Consider the following 22,122-nt stretch of genomic DNA (forward strand, 5'->3'; position numbering starts at 1 on the left):
TGCCGTATTGTGAGCACTAAAAAGGTCAAAGATGAGAGAGTACCATTAACTTAACTAATATAGAGTGAAAAATATAATTTAGTAAAAATAACATGTTAAATTAGACTGAACTTATTGTAAATATCAGTATATTTTAATCAGAAAAACACGATGTGTACACATTTTATATGCCAAGAATATTACCACCCAAAATCATATGGCAATAGAAAGAAACACTCCAATAACCTATAAAGTGTGCACACCATTTTTAATTAATCGATACGGGATAAACAATCTGATAAGTGCAATTATTTGCACTTATTTATATCATTTTATACTCTTTAATGATGGTCGTTGCTAGTAATTTCGTGCGTATTTTAAAGATTTATGCTATATTACTCATTTTGGTTATTCATGTTGATTTTGAGTGGTTTTGATTGTTTTAAATATAATTCTTATGATTTTAATGATGACAGAGTTTACTAAGGGTAATTTAGCTCGGTTGAAGATGTTCTACAAAGAAAATGAGCAAAAGGGCAGAAGAGTGTTTATAATGCAAAATTTTAAGGTGAAATTTGATACATATCTACTCTTTTGGTCATAACTTTTGATAAGAAGATCGTATTAATGCAAAGTTTACGGCTTTGGAAATTAGACTTCAAGATCTTTTCAACGGTATATTATATGTCCAATTTCAACAATTGAGCAAGAAATGGCGACCGTTTGAAGTTGTCGCGATTTTCCAGCACAAAATGCCGACTAAGCTTTCATGTTTTTTTGGTGCAGTCGACTCGGCTTTGAGTCTCTGTTTTGTTGCACGGGATTTTCATCCCTTTAATCTATGAATTAGCTTTTAGGGTTAAGTCTTTATAAGTATAAATAGGCCTAAAAAACTGATTAGGGCTTCCTCTCTTCTCTTCTTCCATCTCTTAGACTCTATTTTACTCTTTTCCATTAGTTTACTCTTAAATTCATCCTTTAATTTAGTTTTTCATTAAGTCTACCATTAATCTTCCTTTGAGCATTGTAAGTTTTCTTTAGCATTTAATTTTCCTTGTCTTTAATTTCCTTGTATTAGTATTAAATCTTCCTTTAGTAAACTTTAATTGTCATTATTAATTATCTTTTAATAAAAACTAGTTTTGTTCTTCATTTATTGTTCTTTGAATTAATTGTCGTCTTATTTTGTATTCAATTATTGCTTCTCTTGAATTTGTCATTATTATCATATTCATCCATGTCTAGTATCATCATAAGGTTTGTGTTTATTGCTTTCACCATGATTAGTGAGTAGATCCATTTTCTAGGGTTAGGGTTTAAACCTAAAAGTTAAGTATGATTTAATGATTTAAAGTGTCTATGAAATTAGGATTAAAGTGTTTAAATTGCGCAAACAACCCTAAATTAAATATGCTTTGTCGGACTAGTCAATAGAACTAGCGTGTGAGATTAGGATCGACTTTGCTTTAGAGTAAATTTTAGTTAAATTCTTATTAATTCGTTCAATAAAACTAGTGTGTGAGAATTGAATTAGTAGGGTCTAAATCTAATAGTTAATCAACAGAGCGAAAGTTTGAGATTAACAATTTATGTTTAACCACATAATTAATACGACATTTTCATAGACACTAATGAGAGTTTGATCGTACAAGACTTTAGGGGATTCCCGACACCCTAGATTTCTTCATCATATAGTTTAAACCCATATCTTATCGCATTTTTAGTTTATTAGTCAAAAATCAATCAAACATATTTTTCCTCTTCAAGCAACATAATTAGTAGAAATTAGCAAGTTTCTTATCCTAATTTTCTTGTATTTAACCCGCAACTACACTTACACCGTATGCTTGCTGTTAAATAAAATTTTCACATTACAATCCCAACATAACAATTAAGAAATACTCCATATATAATATTTTATTATACATCAAATCTATACAATTTTTTTATAAAGGAGGGTTGTGTTAAAAAATATCATGCCTAGAGGCTAAAGTTGGTGATCCAACCAAAATGAAAAAGGTTGTGGAGGCTGACAAGAGCATTATGATGAATGTTAGAGCAACTTGCCCACACCACCCGCCCTTAATTTCTCTCCAAGTCACTATTGGGAATCATTTTATTTTGTCTCTTAGTGTATAGCCTAAGGTTAAATAATCTTGTGTTGAAATTTGGTGCCTTGGGTCGTAGTGAGGTTTTAATAATGTACATAGTGATGAACTTAGAAATTTATCTATGGGATCCTAAAATTGACTATAATTGGTGATGAGGTTCAAGTTTATCAATCAATCTCAAATGAAACAAGATCAATGGCAAGACCCTTGGTGGACAATTCACAAAATTAGAGATTAGAAATTTAAGCAAAGAAATGTAAATCTAAGACAGTACCAAGACGTTATCGAGGTTCACTTAACATGTGTCACGTCTTCACTAGGCCTGATGTGTTTATTAATTGATGAAAACAAAGCTCTTGAAGAATTTCAATGGAGGAAATGGAGGATTTAAGAATTGAACAATACAACTTAGTGTTTTGATTTAGAAGGTTAGGATTACAATTGAGAGAGAACTACTTATAATAGAATTTAGACAATTGTGTTCTGGGGTACTTACAGATCATACCCTAATACGCGTACTATGGGCTACAAACACAAAACAAAGCAACATAAAAACATGCAAAATGTCTGAATAGGCTAAGTCGAGTCAACTTTTATAGGACATAAAGCTGACTCAACATTCTTCTTTAAACACGAATTGTAACCAATCAAGTTGACTCGGCTTTGAAGAGTCCACAAACAAAGATTACTCGTCTATATTCTCTATATATTTAAAGCCTCAACAAAATCGATTTGGGCTACATTAGACAATACTAGATTCCCAAATTTGGACTACATCGATTTTATATGCAATTCTGAGAATTTGGGCCAACCTAATGAAGGCATACAACTAACAAAATTGATTTGTTAGAGTTGGGCTGGGCATGGGCCTTGGCCTCGTAGTATGGCCAATTTTCTTTTCAAGGATTGGTTTTCTATTTGATCCAACACTAATTCTTAAATGAGACGGTGAGACCATCTCTATTAGCCTGACCCAATATATACTTTTTGTTTTAAAGTGATCATTTATAACGTTAAAATGATCACTTATAATCTTAAAATATTAACTTTCTATAATCTTAGAGTAATTACTTATAACCTTAAAACGATCACTTACGATCATAAAATAAGTAATTAAAGAAGTGGGCTAATTATATGGGCCCTTCTTATAGTGAAACAGTCTCATATAAGACGAGCTATTGATCCTTACGGTCCCCCACCTCTATGCCCTATCCCCTAGGGCTATACTATAATGTTTTACTCCCTTATTATTTACACAAATTCTTGTATGAGATGATCTCACCATGAGATGTGTCCTATACTTGAATTAGATAACATAATAATTAAAACTTTTGACATAAAGGGCCTTTTGTTGGACCCATCTCACGGTGAGACAATCTCATACAAGAGGGACTGATTTATTTAATAGCAAATTTTTTATGGACTATTTTATGATAGAGATAAATTGTTTTAATATTTAAAGTGTTAAGATTTAGTTTGATTAAGAATTATCTTATGGTAAGATTGTTTTAAATGAAAATTTGTAAATATTTAGTGCTTTGATTTTTCTTGTTGTATCTTTTTTTATTTTTCTTTTTATTTTAAGGAGCATATTTGTAGGATTATGTCTACATAAAAAATTTCTTAGTTCAGTATTACTTGATCTAATCCGAGTTGAATTGTTGGATTCTATTTCTTTCCCACTCTTATGAGTGACACTGGGAAGATATCTTTCTCAATTGTTAAATACGTTAAACCAACAAAACCAAAGCGATAAATTTAAAAGTAAAATGTGTACATGATAAAATATGATTAACTTCATGACTAGTATGTATTATTGAACAAAGTGACATGAACATAAATTTTGCTACCCAGATCATATTGATTAATTAATAGTCGAGTTGATTCAAAATACATATAATCATATAAATGTGAGTATTCAACTGATTATATACTAATATTTTAGATTCCGTTGTTAGTGATAAAGTTTCAATTTTTTAGTAAAAGAAAAATTATGTGATGTATACACCAAATAAAACAGTGCTGGATTCATGAGATATTGACCTTAAAAGCAATTAAAAAACATGTCAAGATCAATTTTTGGCTTCCTGTACCAACAAAACAAGCTTCAAAGTGAGGCCCTTTTATCACACGCGGCCATATCTTCTCATAATTTTCAATAAAAAATAATGAACCAACTTCAATTATGAAGGGATCTTTTACTATGCTCATGTGTTCTTTAGTGAGTGTTATGAGGTGTTTGATAAATTATTGTTGATTGTTAATTATTGAGTTTTTACTTTTAGTTAGTTGGATAAATTAGTTTTTTTAAAGATATATTTAGAAAAATAAGATGTTGGGTGTTGTTTGTTTCTAAGAGAAAAAGTAGGTCAATAAACAGAGTGTCGATGTAAAAAGTAAAATGTGTATACAGGGTACGATAATGTGTACTTTTGTATTAGCAAGTCAGTTTTATTGACTTTTTTGTTGGCTTTTAAGCTAGCTAGTTTGATAAGTCAGTTTTTTATAGATATATTTAGTAAAATAAGATGTTGGTTATTGACTGTTTATTAGAAAAAAAGTGGACTAACGAATAAAGAGTCAATCAAACTAGTCTTTTTAGTTTAGCTTAAAAAGAAACTGGATGAAAAGTATATATATTTTTTTGACTTTTTAATTCAGCCTCAATTAAGTTGAATTACTGAAAATTTAATATTGGCCTTAAAATCGAAGTTAACATATTGCAATACAATGAACTAAAAATTATCAGAATCATGTAGACTTCATCTAATTTAAAAGAGTGGCCAAGTCAAAACATAAGGTGATAATAGCCTAAAAAATCAACCAATAGTATTCAAAAAGTCAGAATCATAAGAGTTCATTATAACTATTATCATAAAAAGAATTTGAAAATTAAGAGAATATACGTGATTGATCCTAACTCCCCTAGCTCTGCTTGATCTCAGGCGACTCGAACTCAACGCAAATCAGAAACGTGATCAATCGTAACTCTCCTAGCTCCACCCCTGATATTATTATTAGGTGACTCCAACTTAACTCAATTGATCGGTTTACTTAGTTTACATACTTTAACATGCCCCCTCACACGAGAGCCCTATGAGCTTAAAGTGTGGATGCGATAACGCCCTCCTTATATCCGGCGCCGAATATTCCACTTTAAATAAAAGGTGGTTGAGATTTAAACCCGTAACCTTTTGTCATGTTGGCTTCTGATACCATGTCAAGGAACCATCTCAACCAAAAATTTAAGCCAATGATTATGACCCAAAATATGTTAAGAGTACTCTAACATTAATGATATTTAATTTAAGTTAATTATTTTTGAGCCACGATTATGGTGACACTTTGTCAATATTGCTGATTACTGTCCAATTTTATTTTTACTGTAATTTTCAGAGGGACACTTGTCAAAATACAGTGACATCTTCATGTCACTACTTTGTTGCTTGGTTTGATTTTAAACACTTGGATTCATTGTTGACACGTGGCCATTGATGGACGAATAAGACCACTTAGATTGGATCTTTTTGGTCGTTGTATCTCATTCTATATTACTACTAGTCTTTTTTAAATAAAATAATAATAAAATAATAAAAGAAAAAAAATAATGGGCCTTTTTTACTGTTGGAAACAGAATTTGGTTGGCAGCTTAGGTGGCAAAATTATTTTTTTAAGTAAAGTTTAGCAGTAATTTTATAGCTATTTTATGTGAAGCTATCTCTTAAAAAAATTATTTTTTCTTTAATTTGTATTAATTAGGCTATTTAGATCATATGTTTAATATGTCTTTCGAAAAAAACATCTCTCCCTATAATTTGTGTAATTTTTATTGATCTATAAAATTCCAATTGTACAAACTACTTTTTTATTGCACCATAAAAAATCATAAAGCAAAACTTAAATTTGTGATATTATTTGAAAAAAATACAAGAGGAAAATATTGCAAAAACCAACCCCAACCCTTTCTTCCAAATTATTGTAATTACCAATGATTATGAGTTGAATTTATCTCGAGTAAGATTTATATTCATAATAGCAAAACTTAAAATTTGGTTTACTTTACTCAAACTTAAATTCGATTATAAATAGAATAGAATATAATCTACAAACTTAGGCCGTATTTTGTATTAGATTTTAGCTCCTAGCTTTAGTTTAGAGAATTAACTTATATAACCTTTAATTTATGAAAATAGCTATGAAAATTATTATCTGTTGACTAATACTTTTAAATTATTGTCTATTGGTGATATTACATGCTCTATTTTAGCCCATTGGGGCGTCTGGGTGTTCATGTATACCTTGTTGTTTCTAAAGGTAGGCAAGGAGTGCCGCCGTTTAGGGCCCAACATTTATAGAGGGCCTAATTTCAGTGTAATTCGTGAGTTTACAGTAAAAATTTTTAGGAAGAATCATGTTTGAGAGAGGAGGAAGAATATGAATCTTGAAAAAAATAATTTATTTAAATATATAGAGACTCGTCATTATTACTTTTCAAGTACTTATTAAAGATCAAAATCGATCTCGTACAAGAAAGACCTATATCTATTATTTTGCTTAGGGCCTACAAACTATCAGGAACAGCATAGGTACTTGTGTGTGTATGAGTATACTGATGCTTAAGGCTAAATGTATGTGTAGCGTTGAATTTTGTTTTTTGATTGAAGGTGTTTTTGGGCTTAGATTAAGCGAACTCAAGTTAAGGTGGAGATGGAAATTTGTTGAAATTGGTGATTTGAGTCACCTAACTTGGATTACTAGCTTTTAGCAAGTATTAAGCATAGAGTATTATTGTATGGAGATTGGTGAATTTGTGAATGATGCCCAAGCTACCATGTTTGGTTGTTCGCAATCTTGGGTTGGAGTGTAAACTCAGGCATGGAGTGTACAAACTCAAAGAACGTAGAAGTTGGTTAGGTTGATGTCCTCGAGCAAGCCATAAGGATGCTCAAAGAGCTTGTTGCTCGAAGGTTCGTAGCTCACCTTTACAAAAACACTCGAACGAGTAGTCTCTTTTAAATCTGTTTGTCTGTTTTATTTTAAACTCTTTTATTGTATGTATACACTGGCATATGTAGCATTGTACATTAAGCCAAAACACTTTTTTGAGCTTCATTTAGCTTAATGATTTGCTTTAGACACTGTCTTTTTATTCTCTTCCATACTCTAGTGTAATTTTCATTGAAATAGCTTCATGTTTATATGGGAGCTTTAATGTCTAGAGGCACTAACACCAAGGAAAGCCAAATTCAATGCACGACCGAGGCTATATACACGCTCAAATATTCATTCATATTTATAAGAATGAGCAATAATTCACTGGTTGGGGTTAGCTCTAGGTTCAACTCTTACTCGACCCCTAAGTTTAAGTTTGGATTCAAATCTATATCCTAATTTAAAGGTTTATATATCCAGATCTTTAAGGTATGAGTCAAGTTTAGACCAGAACCTAAATTCTTATAAAAAAATTTTAAATCAAGTATCTAAAATTTAGACCTTAATCTACATCCTTAAGACTCGGAGTCAAATCTAGGCACAAATTCAACCCTTAGAGTCTAAAAAAATTAAACTTTTATCTTTAAAATAGGGTATGGTCTGGAACACTTTCCCATCCCTATTCATATACTTCTTTCTTTTCATTATACTTCCTACATATGATTTTTAACGCAATCTAATGCGTTATTTGATCATTTATATATTACATTATGCATAACTGAAATTATAAAAATTTAATATTATGAAAACATGCGAATAAACGATTCAAATAATATCTCATTTGACTATATTTTTTCTTATACATTAATTATAATATATATAATAAATTTGTATAATAAATAATGTCAATTATCGTAATGTTTTGAGTCTTTCAAAATTTATGAAGTATAATATATATAGACACATTCATATACATATAGCCGTCGTTGACATTGGGTGAATTTACATGCAAAGCTAACAGCCTTCTCCCTTTCTCCTAAGAGCATCCTTATTGATGTTCTAATTTTAGATATTATGACCAAATTAGGGGTAAAATGCTTTTAGTGGTGATTTAATATGAGGTTGGTTGTGGAAAAGATTGGCAAAAATAGTCATCATATGACACATGTCCAGCGGTGATTGGCCAAGAAATGAAGCAATTTTGCCGCCTGACACACAGTTGCCCTACCTTTTTATGTGGTGCGTTTTCATTGGATGAAAAAAATTAACCCTATGTTAATTTAAAGGGCTATTTTCTTAATTAATTAGATTTAAAAAAAAAATTATACTAATGTTTATATTTTTTCGAGATCTATAAAATGAGACCAATTTTGATACATAATTTCAAATTATATTAAGTTTGTTCATAAAAATTTTATTATTTTTTAATTTGTGTATTTATTTTCTATGTGCGCATTGTAATTTTTATTTGAATTTAATGAATTTTGGTAATTATTATTGATGTCTACAAATTTATATATATTTAATTAAATAAAAAATTATGTTAATTAAATTTGTACATGAAAATTAGGAAAAAATAAAGATAAATATTAGATAAATTAAGAGAAAGAGAATATAGTAGAGTAGATAAAAAGTAAGAGGTTTTAAAAAAAAAGATAAAAAGTAAGAGAGTTAAGATGATGATCTTTTAAAAGAGATCATTGTTAATAAAATTAAGTTGAAAGATAAACTTTTAGAAGAGCAAAAAATTATAAAATAATATGATGACTTTTTTTGGGTCACCATTAAAAATGCTCTAACATGCTGCAACCAAACCAATACAAGGTGACACATAGTTTATTTTATTGAATTAGAGTACATTTTTTTAGCTTAAAATATCCCTTGTAAAGAAAAAAAAAAGTATTATTGATATTGAAAAAGTCACTCAAAATGTCTCATTTTTATTTTGGATGTTACCTTTACTAATTTATTTTTACTAAACTTAGCTTTTTGACACCTTTACACCTATTAATCCCACTTTACCTCCATAAAAATTTAAAAATATTATACTTTTTTCTTTCACATTTGATCCCATTTGACCACCTAAAAAATGGTGAAAAGTCAAATAAGATATATTGGATATATAGGAAGTAGTATTACTAAATATAGGGTATCTTGTGTCATGTGCTATGTTATACTTTATCTTTATATAAATATATATTTTGATACTTCATCTAAATTAATTAGCTAACTTCCTACTACCCCAACTATTGACTACGTACCATGTTTACCATGTCTTTACTTCAAAAATACGACTAGCCTTCCAAACAATTCAAAAAGCTTGGTTTACTTTGTGGAAATAATTGGTGGGTGGAGGAGAGTATGAATATATTTTATATTTTTTAATATTGTGTAACAAATTTAGAAATACTCAACTTTTACCCAATTTTTATGTACTAATTTAATCCTCAATATTTCAAATTATATATAATAAAAAATCATAAAAATTGGATGTTAATAATCTTTCAATTGAGAATCAAACGAGATTCCACTTGACTATAATTTAACCTATAAATTAAATACTAATCACAAACTAAGGATAATGAATAAATAGTGCAATATTTCTAATGTTGTGAGTAATTCGAAACGAAAAAAGTATACAGCAGTTTGCTAGAACTATTTGATTTTTAAGGTTTACCTGAATATCCTTTAAAAGCTATGATTAATTTTTTAAAGAGGCTATGATACAAAATTCAAATAGATTTACGATAATTACAATTTTGCTACTTTAAATGTATTAATTACAATGGAACTGAAAATAAGTCGTTGAATAAATTTGAGTAAAATGACAAATTTACGATTTATTAAACCAAAAGATAAACTAGAAGAATGACATCTTAATTATTTTATATATTTGATATACTATACTTCTATATTTCAGTTTAATATACAATTTTTCTTTATTTTTATGTGCTAAAATTTTTAAGTTAGTCTAATAATTCAAAACTTTTATTTTTAAATTTATGACAAAAATTCAAATTTCACCACCGATAAAAAAACAAAAAGTCTCTAGCTTGACTAAAAGATCCTCAAAATCTCATGCCTATATACGAAAAATCTAATAGAATTAAACATGCTAGTATTAATCTTGATCGATTAAAATAAATAAAATATATAATTTAAAAAAATTAAATGTACCAAAAAGGTCAACTTGATTTTGATGGGGCCAATAAGGCGGTGCCACATCACCCTCAAGGGACAAAAAATTAATGCTACAACAAAAGATTTTAAAGAATTGATTATAAAACTATTTTCAATAAAATAATCAAAAGTTAGGAAAAGAAAAAAAGGAAAAATATGTGGCTCAGAAATAAACGTAGAAGCTGACATGGCATCCAATTTGATTTTAAACGGATCAAAACCCCAAACCCTGAGAATGCCAAGTTGCAGCATCTTTTCCTTCTTTCTTTTTTCTCTTTCTCTCTCTAAATCCTCTCTTCATAGTCATACTACACATCCATTACTTACTTTAAGAGAGGAATAAGGGTCTGTTTCTTTTTTTTTTTTTTTTTTGGGTAAAAAAAATGATGGATCCAGCATTTAAATTGTTTGGGAAGACTATACCAGTTGCTGGTGATAATGATGATGAATCTCCTTGCTGTGATTCTGATGATGGGTCTAATTCTGATCAACAAGATGTTGATGATAATAAGGCATGGAATTTTTTTGGATTTTTTCATGAATTAATCTGAGAAATTTTTACTACCCATGTTCTAGAACTGAGATTTGATTGGTGGGTTTATTTTATTTTTTTTGATTAATTATTTTTTTAATAAAAAAATGGTTTTGATTTCTGTTGTTTGACTTATTAGTAAATTCTATTCATCAAGAATTTTGTTTCTTATATTATTTTTAGGAAATTTGATTTTTACAGGGTAATTGGAGTTTAGAAAATTAATTTTTAATCATCAATAGAATTAATTGTATGTCTAGTTTGAATTTGTCTATTTATAGGAGTTTTTCCATATTTTTTCCCACCTTTTACTGAAAAAGGGGAAAATTTTGATTTTATTTTTCAACATATGAATATTTTTTTCCATTTAGATTATTACTCATATTATAAATTTTGTAATCAAAAAATCATTTGTTCTTAGAAAAACTGTTATTTTTCTGCTTTCATAATTGTATAATTTTTTTTTCATTTTTTGGTTGATTGGAGGATGTTTACTCTGTATTAAAAATTGAATTTATGCTTGATTTCCAGAATGTTCTTTATGTTGAAAGCATAATTACTTGTTTTATGATTGTTTTTTTAGTCCACTTATTAAAGGTTCTTCAATGTGAAAAAGCTGAATTTTTTAATTAATTATTTCGTTAAAGAAAACTTGAATCTTTTGACATTGTCAATTTGTCCTTAATTTTTACTTTTCCACAGAACATATCCTCCCACCTATCTAATTTTTTTTTTTTTTTTTTTTCTCGAGAATTCTCAAGTCCTTAATTACATTAAGACCTACATTAAGTAAAAAAATATGAATAATAAAAGCTTACCTCAATTCCAGTTAAATCAATTTCATATCCAAAGTTCTCATGATTTATTTTCACCCATTTGATTTTATACAATTGATTTATAAGATTGCAGATGATTTTTATTGTCAAGAGTTAATCGGAAACTAACCTCTTTGTTATCACCAACAAAGACAGGTTGTATAATCTGACTCCCTAAACTCTGCTTAGGTGAGAGTCGCTTAGAAGTTGATTTTATATAGTTTTAGTTGGAATTCTGTTGAGGGAATCTTTAGTCGCGCTCTCCTTTATGGGTATGAGTTGTCGCCTTCCTTCCCTCCTCAAACCCTGATCATAGTTTTCTTTGGGCGGCATACATTGGATATGATATGATGATGTGTTGGAATTTTATACTAAAAAGAAGGATTGACAGGAAGAACTTCCTGATTTTCGGGAATCAGCAGAAGAAACAATGGAGATTGATCAACCTTCTGATGAAGACTCCACAGATCCACCAACAGTGTCTAAAACTGATGACACCAAACAAGCACCTGATTCTGAGAAGGATTCTGAAGAAAAGGAATCAAATGATCAGAAAAATTCACATCAAAAAACACTTAAGAAACCAGACAAAATACTCCCATGTCCTAGATGCAATAGCATGGATACTAAATTCTGCTATTACAATAACTACAACATCAACCAACCGCGGCATTTCTGTAAGAGCTGCCAGAGGTACTGGACTGCAGGTGGTACTATGAGGAATGTTCCGGTAGGTGCAGGAAGGCGAAAGAACAAGAGTTCTGCATCCCGATACTGTCATATTACTGTGTCCGAGGCACTGCAAGCAGCTCGTCTTGATGTTCCTAATGGTGTTCATCACCCGGGTTTGAAAACCAATGGCACGGTTCTGACTTTTGGACCCGATAACTCCTTTTGTGAATTGATTTCCCCTGTGCTGAATGTTGGTGATAAGAAAGTTTTGAATGGCAGAAATGGGTACCAAAATATTGATCAGGTTGATGATAGATCGAGTGGATCGACTGTTACCACGACCTCAGTAGACGATAAGGCAAAAGCCGGAGTACAAGGGCAAATTAAGCATAACATGAATGGGTTTAGTAATCAAATGCCCTGTTTTCAATGGCCTTATATGTGGAACCCTGCAGTTCCTTTACCCCCATTTTGCCCTTCAGCATATCCTGCTATGCCTTTTTACCCTCCTCCTCCTCCTCCTCCATATTGGAATGGCGCAATTCCATGGAACTATCCTTGGGTGCCTCCGGTCTCTCCTAATCCAAAAAGCCCGGTATCCAATCCAAACTCCCCGACTCTTGGGAAGCATACGAGGGATGGTGAAATGCTTAACCAAAGCGAGAATGAAAGGAGTTCGGGTACTCCAACTGTTCTAGTACCAAAGACATTGAGGATTGATGACCCAGATGAGGCTGCCAAGAGTTCTATATGGACTACACTTGGAATCAAGAAGGGTGATTCTTTAAGCAAAGGAGGTTTCTACAATAGCTTATCATCCAAAAAGGGTGAGGAGAAAGTCCATCAAATGGATGCTCCTCCTTCATTGAAGGCTAACCCTGCGGCTTTATGTAGGTCTATGAACTTTCAAGAAAGTGCCTAAAACATGTATTTGGCACATAATCAAGTATGATATAGTGGCTCGGAAAATTTGCGTACGAGCCTATATAGATAAATTAGTACTCCTTCTGACCCTTAATTTGCTACACTACACCATAAACTACACCATAAAGATCTGACTCGATCTGCATAATGTAGCAAATTCAAAGCGACAAACCGACAGAGGAGGTGTCATTAACTAGGGATGAGGAAGCATGAAGATATTTTCTTTTTAGGGTAGGGAAGGAGCAGAATGTATTTTATGCAGAGTGTATTTTATTACCCCTTTTTTGCCTTATCTTTTTTGTTTAAGATTTTCTTGTTTGTTGATCTTGTACATAACCTTTTTTGGAAGTGTTTTGAGGTATAAATAGTGATGGAGTGGCAGATAATTAGCTAGACTTAGCCCCCTTGTGACATATTCAATCTAATAATGGAAAATGCCTTCTCTTTTACTCTGTTTTTCCTTTTCAGGTTTATCTAAGTCCCACATCAAGACATTTACATTCTGAACATGATCTGTTGTGTCTTTTTTTACCTTAATTATGTCAGATACACACTTTTATGGTTCAGAGAAAAAAAACACAATAATTCACAGACCCAGAATGTCATAATATGTGGTGCTAAGAATAGGAATGAATAGGATATAACAAATGTAGTAGTAGTAGTTATTACTACTTGGTCATTGTGATTTTGCCCCAACTTAAAATGACAAAGAGATTAAGCAATTATGTTCGGTGGATAAAATTATTATGACGGTCTTCGCAAGTGGGAAAAATTGAGAGGGATAAAATGACTAAATTAGATCTTTTTACTAATCAGGGCTTTGTTGATGGAAGAAAATCATATACTTCTAAGATGGTTGAAAACTAAAAAATTTGACAAGGCACATTCAGCAGTATAGAGGAATATTTGGTAAATAACTTTTTAGTTAGTTTTTGGTTTATAGTTGATCAAAGTGAAACAAATATTTGTAAACGACTTTTAAGACAATAGAAAAGTTGATTGTTAAAACAATGTCAAAAACTAATAAGAACATTTTGTTGGCTGTAATTCATTTTTTTTGTGATAAATAATTCATTATCAATAATTATTTCTTTGATAATCGATTTACACAATTAGCTTAATTTTTAGCTAATTAATTATCTAATATTTTTAGCTAGTTAAATTAGCTTGCAACTCTTGTTGCACTTCCAACTATCAATTGTCAAATAGTCTCATGTGATCCAAAGAAGATAATGTAAAAAAAATAATGAAAATCTAAGAGATACAGGCAGCCAATAAGGATAGCAGGACGTACTTGAGGACTGTGAGTGACAGTTGTGAGAAAGAGGTTGAACACTCTGTCCATTACTGCCAAATCCAATGGGGATGTTAACTGCAAAGAAACTTTTTGCAGGTTTTTGATGGCTAAATGACAAACTTATGGTCCTACATTCTTGTAGTATTAACCAAACTACTCTCTTATCTGATTTCCGAATTCAGATTAAGTATAGAAACCAAGCCTATTCCACAAAAATTCATGTAAAAGTTTTTTTGAGTTAAAGTATTTAAGCTCAATGGAACAAAAGGAGTATTAATGTATTACATAGGATTTAAATATGCTTTTTTTATCTTTTAAATTTATACAAATTCAAAGAAACAAAGAAGTATGCTATAAAGATGGGTATTAGTATAGCTTAGTAATGGCCTTGCTTGACATAAATCTTGTTGATACACGACATAAGACATAAATCTGTGGGACACGAATATGTCAGAAAATAAAATTTTTGATATTTCGTACAACATGAGATATAAAGTTTTTGGCCGCATGTCGTGCTTAAGCGGACTAGAAGTAGGTACAGGTCATGTCATGCCATGTCGTACATATGAGAGGTTCTCAAAGGACTATTAAATTATACTAGCTCATTGCAATTCACAAAGGCTATGATAGAAAGATCAAAAATTAAAATTAAAATACATAAAAAAAATTTTAAAAAAAAAATCTTAAACAATATACATCCTTTATGGGTTGATATACAAATTCCAAATAAGAAAATAAGATTATTATAGAACCAATAGATTCATAATGAATATGCGAAGCAAAGGACTAGAAAAAAAAGTGAGGCAATAACATAATACGCTGAAATAATAGTGGGTTGAGAAGGTGTACTGAATTATGTGACCCTGCTTGCTCATCAACTACAAAACACTCTGATATTTTGTGTAATACAAAACAAATACAGGCCACAAATTTTGCTTCTAAAATATTGTGTGTGGGTCCCAACCACATTACTTGTTCAATTAAATGCTTTCCCTTTTCTTTTCCTTTCTTTCCCTTTCTTCTTTTTCTCTTTCCTTTTTCTTAATCTTTTTATTCAAGAAATGTGCCCTTTCTCTATCATGGATAATATACAAATGTCCACTCACCTCTTTTATTATTTTTTTTTTTGGTAGAGTTTGTTTGTCTATAATTTGTAATTTTACTTGAATTAATGTACTTGATATTTTTAATTATTTATAAATAAAAAAAGTTGATTTATTGAAATTATATATTTAGATGAATATTTAACTATATTCTATACTAAAAAAGTCTAAAATTAAACTTGTAAATATAACTGAAAAGAAATGGAGGAAGAAGAGTATATATTTTAAGCTTGTGGAAGAAGGTTAAAGAAACTTCTACATGAAATATCTCCTTTAAGATAAATGGTAACTATGATTTTTTATTTTTTTTTTCTTATAAAATGTACCGTTTTTTCTTTTTTTTTTATTTCTCTTTGTTTGATTTTATTTTCCTTAAATCTATCAACAAAAATTATCATCATTTTTGCATAATTTGTAAAATTTGAAGTTGTTAATTAGCAAAAATTTCTAGGCCAATAAATCAATAATAACATGCTTATATAAAATACTTAAAAAAAAAAGCTCATTATCGATCAGAAGTCTCTGATTTGTAATAGTGACCAATTAGTGACTAACACGATGGTAGTTGGTAAATAGTAATACCGATCCATTAATGACCAAAATAAATTTTCAGATTGTTTTATATAGTTTAGGTGCTAAATATATCAACAAAAAGTATCTATATTAGAGTGTGCTTTTTTTTGTGATAGAGTGCGTTGGATGTTGAATATGTAGAAAGTGTTTTATTACATAAGATTTTTAGAATTAAGAATCTCAAGTTTTCATTAATCAATACTTGAAATAAAAAACTTTCTAAGTATTTGTGCATATTACTTTTTCTTTAATATAATTAATGTCGAAAATTGTAACATAATTATAACTTTAAAAATTATTATATATTTTTGCTTTGCCTCTTAATAAGAAATTGATTACAAAAGATATATGGCCAGAAGTGCGATGGACATGGGCGAAGGTAGTCACCCAATCCTCTCGATCAGAACACGCATTACTATTGTATTTTGAAATCTGCCACCCTTAATTTAAAAACTGTTTTCAGGATTGGTTTATATCACAAAATTAAATAAAGTTATATTTTCTCTGGTTTTTAATAGATTTGTTTGTTTTTCATGCTATTCAATACATAGTTTTAATCTATAATACTCCCTCCTATTCTCCTTAGGTGTTTTATTTATTTTTGGGACACTATTTATTTATCACTCTTAAATTGTATTTTATTATTAATCTATAAGTTAAAATATAGTCATTTAAGATCTCGTTTGATTCGTTTTAATGTAAAATTTTTTAATATCAATTTTTTATAATTTTTAATTATTAGATATATTAAGGATTGAATAAGTGCATTGGATAGAAGACATAAAATAAATGAAACACTTAAGATGAATAGGAGGAAGCATCTTTTATTTCTTATGATAAAAAATTCTAAAAAATTAATATTGCGAAAACAAATATGTATTAAGACGAACAATAGTTGATGAACAATAGTTGCTACAGTTGATGAACAATAGTTGATGAACAAATATGTTTTACATTATATATGGAGAAATATATACTAAATAAAATCATTTGATGAACAATAGTTGCTACAGGAATTATAGCAACTATTAAGAATCGGAGGAAGAAATTCAAAGTATGTGGTTTGAATCTTTATATAAGCTTTATATTTATATTTATTTATAATTCTTTTCAAACTAATAATTTAACAGACTTAATGTCTCAACTTGAATTATGAATTTATCTCATTAAAAAAATCTTAGAAATTTGATTGATTTTTATGCTATTACTTTGCTAGTGTATCGATTATTTAGACCCTAAAAATTTAGAATTTTGACTTCACTGTTGTATAGGGACAAAATCTCTTTTATTATTCATAGATCTTTTGCTTTGTTGGGTTGTTCCTTTCTACTTGGAGGAAGAGTCTATTTAGTATTTCCTACTTGGAGGAAGAGTCCATTTAGTATTTAATATTGGGCATTAATATATTATGGGCTAATATATTAATAAAAAAAAAGAAACTATAAATAGCAAAACAAAGGCATCAACATTTGGGTGAGAAAATATACACGCACAAACAAAACAGAAAAGCAGGCGGCATAGAAGAAAAGGCTCAACATGACGTTGCATCGATCCAATTGAAGGCCATTTGTATTTTATTTTGCGTCAAATTTTGACAGGTGTTCCTCTCTACCCAACTTACATATTCAACGGTTGAATTGTCGTTTTGTGCATTGTAAGTGGGTAATTTGTATTTTGCCCTAATTTACCCTAATTGTTATTTTACCATTTTTAAGTGATGTTTTAGGGTTGTTTGGTGTTTGTACTGCCTCTAGTATTGTCTAGAGAGGATTTTGGTTGTACCCATTAATTTTATTGGTAATTAGTGGAAAAGTGTGGTATTACTTACGTTCCCGTGGTTTTTTCCCGCATTGGGTTTCCACGAAAAATATCGTGTGTGCTTTTGTTTTCGCATTTTTACTTTATTATTATTTGCTTGTTTGGATTGGTTTATTTTCGTTCATCTAACAACACAAAGGGAGAAAGTGTATGTTATATTGCCACTTTTTTCAACACCTTTTAATATGAGTAACGCAACTTAGAACTTAGTACATATAGAACTGTACTTCTATACTTATGATCAATTTAAAATGTATGTGATAAATTATATAATATATTAGTTATGATAAAAAAAATTGTGTTGCATTTTATATATTTTTAGACTAAAAAGCTCTTTCTATTAAAGGGTGTGACACATAAAACTATAAGAGTATAACATAACTTAAAGTTTTTATATTTAACTTTTTAGCTAAATCGATTTCATGACGAGATGTTCAAAAAAAGTATTTTCTATGTCTTACTCACTTTGTATTAATTGTCATTTTAGCTTGTCTCATTTATTTTGCATTATTTTATTTTTGAACAATGATAATCACTTTTTATTATCATCCATACATTTAACTTTCTTTTAATTTTATTCTCACAATTCATTATTTCTTTTCATATATCATCAATATTTTCACTTTTTTCTTAAAAATTTCTCATTTTCTCTTTGATGTAAATTTATCCGACCAGAAGAGTATAACATAGGCTATTATGTTAGCTAAAGTTTAAAAAATATAAAAATCTCGTTATAACGAAATTAATGTAATCTATTAAGCTTAGATATTGATAGTTTGATATACACTAAAAAGTGAAAAAGGAAGAGTATAAATTTTAGTGGCATGCATTAAGTATAAGTAAAGAATGGACCGACAAGTATCACGTGAATGGCCAAAACATAGTCAAAGCCCCTCCACTCATGAATCATGACTCAGTATTCCTCAACTTAGCCCCCTTTCTACTTGCCAAAGAAAAAATCCTACACGCTACAGCTTACCTGACCTAACTATTATTTAAACTTCAGTCAATGGTGATTCTTTTGATCACCAAAATGATTTTGTAGGATGGAAACTTAAAAATCAAGTATTCTAATGATGATTAAAAATTTATTACAATTTTTGTGTGTAAGACGGTCTTATTGTGAAACTCTCTCTATATATAAGCTGAATATATTATATAGTCCAAATAATATAACTATTAACATATGAACTTTTTATTTTGAGATCATCTAATTGAAAAATAGTCTTTACAAGAGTATGTTAAAAATTATTAAATGATTTTTTTTGAAAAAGACAATTCCCAAGGTTTTCTTTATGATCATATCAACCATGGGGTAGACCCTACACATATTATAAAACTATTTACTCTATTTATTTCAATCAATTAAGCAATTATAATTTTTGAAAAGTATTTAAAAAATAGTCAAAAATAAGAAGAAAAGAGAAAATTTTCTTGACTATAGGATGGTAAAATAAACCATTAGGCTTTTGTTTACCATTGTGGTTGTTGGTGTTACTACTAGTACCCTTAGCTTAGTTTTCTTTACATTTAGAGGCATTCTCAATGACATTTCACTTTAGATCTGCTGTTAGCACCATGCAAAATAATAGAAAGAACGTTTCTAGAACCATCCAAAATGTTGTGGCTATAGTGATATTTGTTGTACTTTTTAACACCATAATAGAAGACACACTCAAACTTTTTATGATATTAAAGTTAGTAACATTTCTTTAAATAATGCTATATAGAGAGTATGACAATTATATATATATATATATATATATATATATATATATATATATATATATATATATATATATATATATATAACTAAAAGACGAACAAAGTGTCTCTAAATCATTTAAATGGAGTTCAAAATAGAAGCTAATAACAATTTTAACACTAAAAATTTAAGTTAGTAGCATTTTTTCAATGACACTAAATATACATCACTAAAAGTTAATTTTGTATACAGTCAAGTTTCCTTTTATGTATGTCATGTTCATGTTATATACAAGCTCATATAAAATTTATCATGATGGAAATGATATATTTAAATTTCATCCACGCCTCATTTATTACACGTAATATATAACTAATCCCTCCTATTCTAGTTATTCGTCCTATTTGATTTTTAAGACTGCTCATCAAGGGGGATCTTGTTAAAACGTTTCAACGCAAAGCTTTTACAAGTTTAATCATGCATAATAGAGATATTGATAATAGAATTATTGCATTGACAAATGTGTTCAGTTACATGGAACTATTAGGATATGTCAGGGAACCAACTCAACCGAAAGCTTAAGCTGATGGTTGAGGCCCCAAAGATATGTTATATATTCTAACATGCCCCCTTACACGAGAGCCCATTGGGCTAGAAGTGTGGATACACATAAGCGCTGAATATTCCACTTTAAATGAGGGTTCGTTGGTTGAGATTCGAACCCGTGACCTCTTGTCACGTTGACTTCTAATACCATGTCAAGGAATTAAAGTGGAATATTCAGCGCTTATGCGCATCCACACTTCTAGCACAATGGGCTCGTGTGAGGGAGCGTATTAGAGTATATAACATATCTTGAGACCTTAATCATCAGCTTAAGCTTTTGGTTGAGGCTCCAAGATATGTATATACTCTAACTAGATGAATAGAAGAGAGTTTGTTAAGTTGGTTCCTTCATACTAGTGTTAAAACAGATGAAATGATCACCCGATATTCACTCGACCTTGTAACCGAATTCGATTTGACCCGACTTAAAAAGGAATTTACAATTATGTAAATCATTATGGACACAAAACCAAATTTTAAACCAACCCAAAACACCTAACCCAAAATCAACTCGATGACTCGAAAAAATATATACCGCTTTAAATAGGTCAAACAACACTAAAAAAGTTGATCAATTACTTTGAAATGTGTACTCTTTTTCTTCAAAAAGGAAAAAGAAGAAATTTAAAACCAATACCGCGTGTAAGAAGATGATCTCTAAAAGTCAAAAACTTGAGGCGGAGAAGTGACGATACATTCATATATACCCACCAAGGACGAATGAAATGTTGATCGATACTCCTCTTACTTAATTGGATTAATAATCCTTACGACTTGAATAATCAATTGACAACTATAACTTTCACAAGAAATGATAGCATTATCACATCTTTGTCCTATCATAATGCTCTAATTTGCTCCACTTCTTCCAAACAAAACAAAAGACAACAAAAAGAGGTTTTTTATTTCCCAACCACTTATTAAAGTTATATTTTTTTGTCGTAGTTATTGTTTCTGTTTGCCATTGACACAAAGATTAAAAAATTAATATTATGAAAATAGTGGATATATTAAAATTAAAGAGACTAAGAAAGAAAATCTACAAAGAAAAACGTGGTGATATTATATAAAAAATTCATTTGGACAGACTAAAATAAAAAAAATTGTATCAAATTGATTTTTTTTTCTTATATTGGTGACACTTGTATACAAGTGTGGTAATAATCCATCTTATTTAAATAATACTAAATTTTGACCTTGAAGTCCAGTTGTTATTATTTTCTATACATGCTACGAGTCAACTCACTTTTATAAACTATATTTTGAAGTTTCATTTTTTGAGCTGTCCTACTAGAAAAAATCTTACTAATAACAAAAATCATATCATAAAAGGTTTTGCAATAGTAATAAGAGTTCCCACTGCAACTCTATCATAAAACGTGATCTTGTTTTTATGTAATCTCATCTTAAGTATGTCACTGGCTAATAGGGTCCAGGTAAAGTCTTAGACCCTTGTCCTTTCCGACTGGCTAAATATAAATATTTACGTAGAACAGTAAGAATTTACAACAATGTAAAACTATTGGATGGTGAAAGGAGAGAGTCAAATAATCACCTTGACTCGGATATGAAGACGTTTATTTTTAAAATTAGGTTTATCCGAAACTTTTTTAAAACTTTTTTGTTAAAATTACTTAATTATTTCAAATTTTCGCAAGTTGATTACTTGATTTTTCTTGCTCACTTTTTAGTTCAATTCAATTTCACCCGTTACAATCCTACTCTCCCAAGCTTATTGCAAGTTCAATCTGTTTCATCGTTTTCTATCCGCTAAAGATATAATCACTAACGGCCTATCTGCGTGGAAATTATTTTGAAAAATTGTAATTTTAATAGGAAAATCTCTTGATTTGATTTGTAAAGGTGAAATAAAGA

At 29.6% G+C, this 22,122-nt stretch overlaps 1 protein-coding gene across 2 annotated transcripts; it reads left to right on the plus strand.

Annotated features, from left to right (window-relative positions):
• Positions 1 to 10,435: 10,435 nt before the first annotated feature.
• On the plus strand, positions 10,436 to 13,594 carry LOC130797559 (cyclic dof factor 3). Of its 2 annotated transcripts, none has more exons than XM_057660175.1 (2): positions 10,436 to 10,714; positions 11,941 to 13,594. In XM_057660175.1, the coding sequence occupies exons 1-2, from the start codon at positions 10,586 to 10,588 to the stop codon at positions 13,141 to 13,143; spliced, it is 1,332 nt and encodes a 443-aa protein (XP_057516158.1). In that variant the 5' UTR covers positions 10,436 to 10,585; the 3' UTR covers positions 13,144 to 13,594. The 2 variants fall into 2 exon arrangements, with proteins under 2 accessions (XP_057516158.1, XP_057516159.1); XM_057660176.1 differs by having other exon boundaries at positions 10,655 to 10,794.
• Positions 13,595 to 22,122: the final 8,528 nt, after the last annotated feature.

This window comes from Amaranthus tricolor, chromosome 13, assembly GCF_026212465.1.
Source record: "Amaranthus tricolor cultivar Red isolate AtriRed21 chromosome 13, ASM2621246v1, whole genome shotgun sequence".
Lineage (NCBI taxonomy): Eukaryota > Viridiplantae > Streptophyta > Magnoliopsida > Caryophyllales > Amaranthaceae > Amaranthus > Amaranthus tricolor.

Bases quoted from the DNA above. Each gene is read 5' to 3' on its own strand.
- LOC130797559 (XM_057660175.1), top strand. From the start codon at position 10,586: ATGATGGATCCAGCATTTAAATTGTTTGGGAAGACTATACCAGTTGCT. The intron at 10,715-11,940 runs GCATGGAATTTT...AAGGATTGACAG, and splicing joins AAGATGTTGATGATAATAAG to GAAGAACTTCCTGATTTTCG.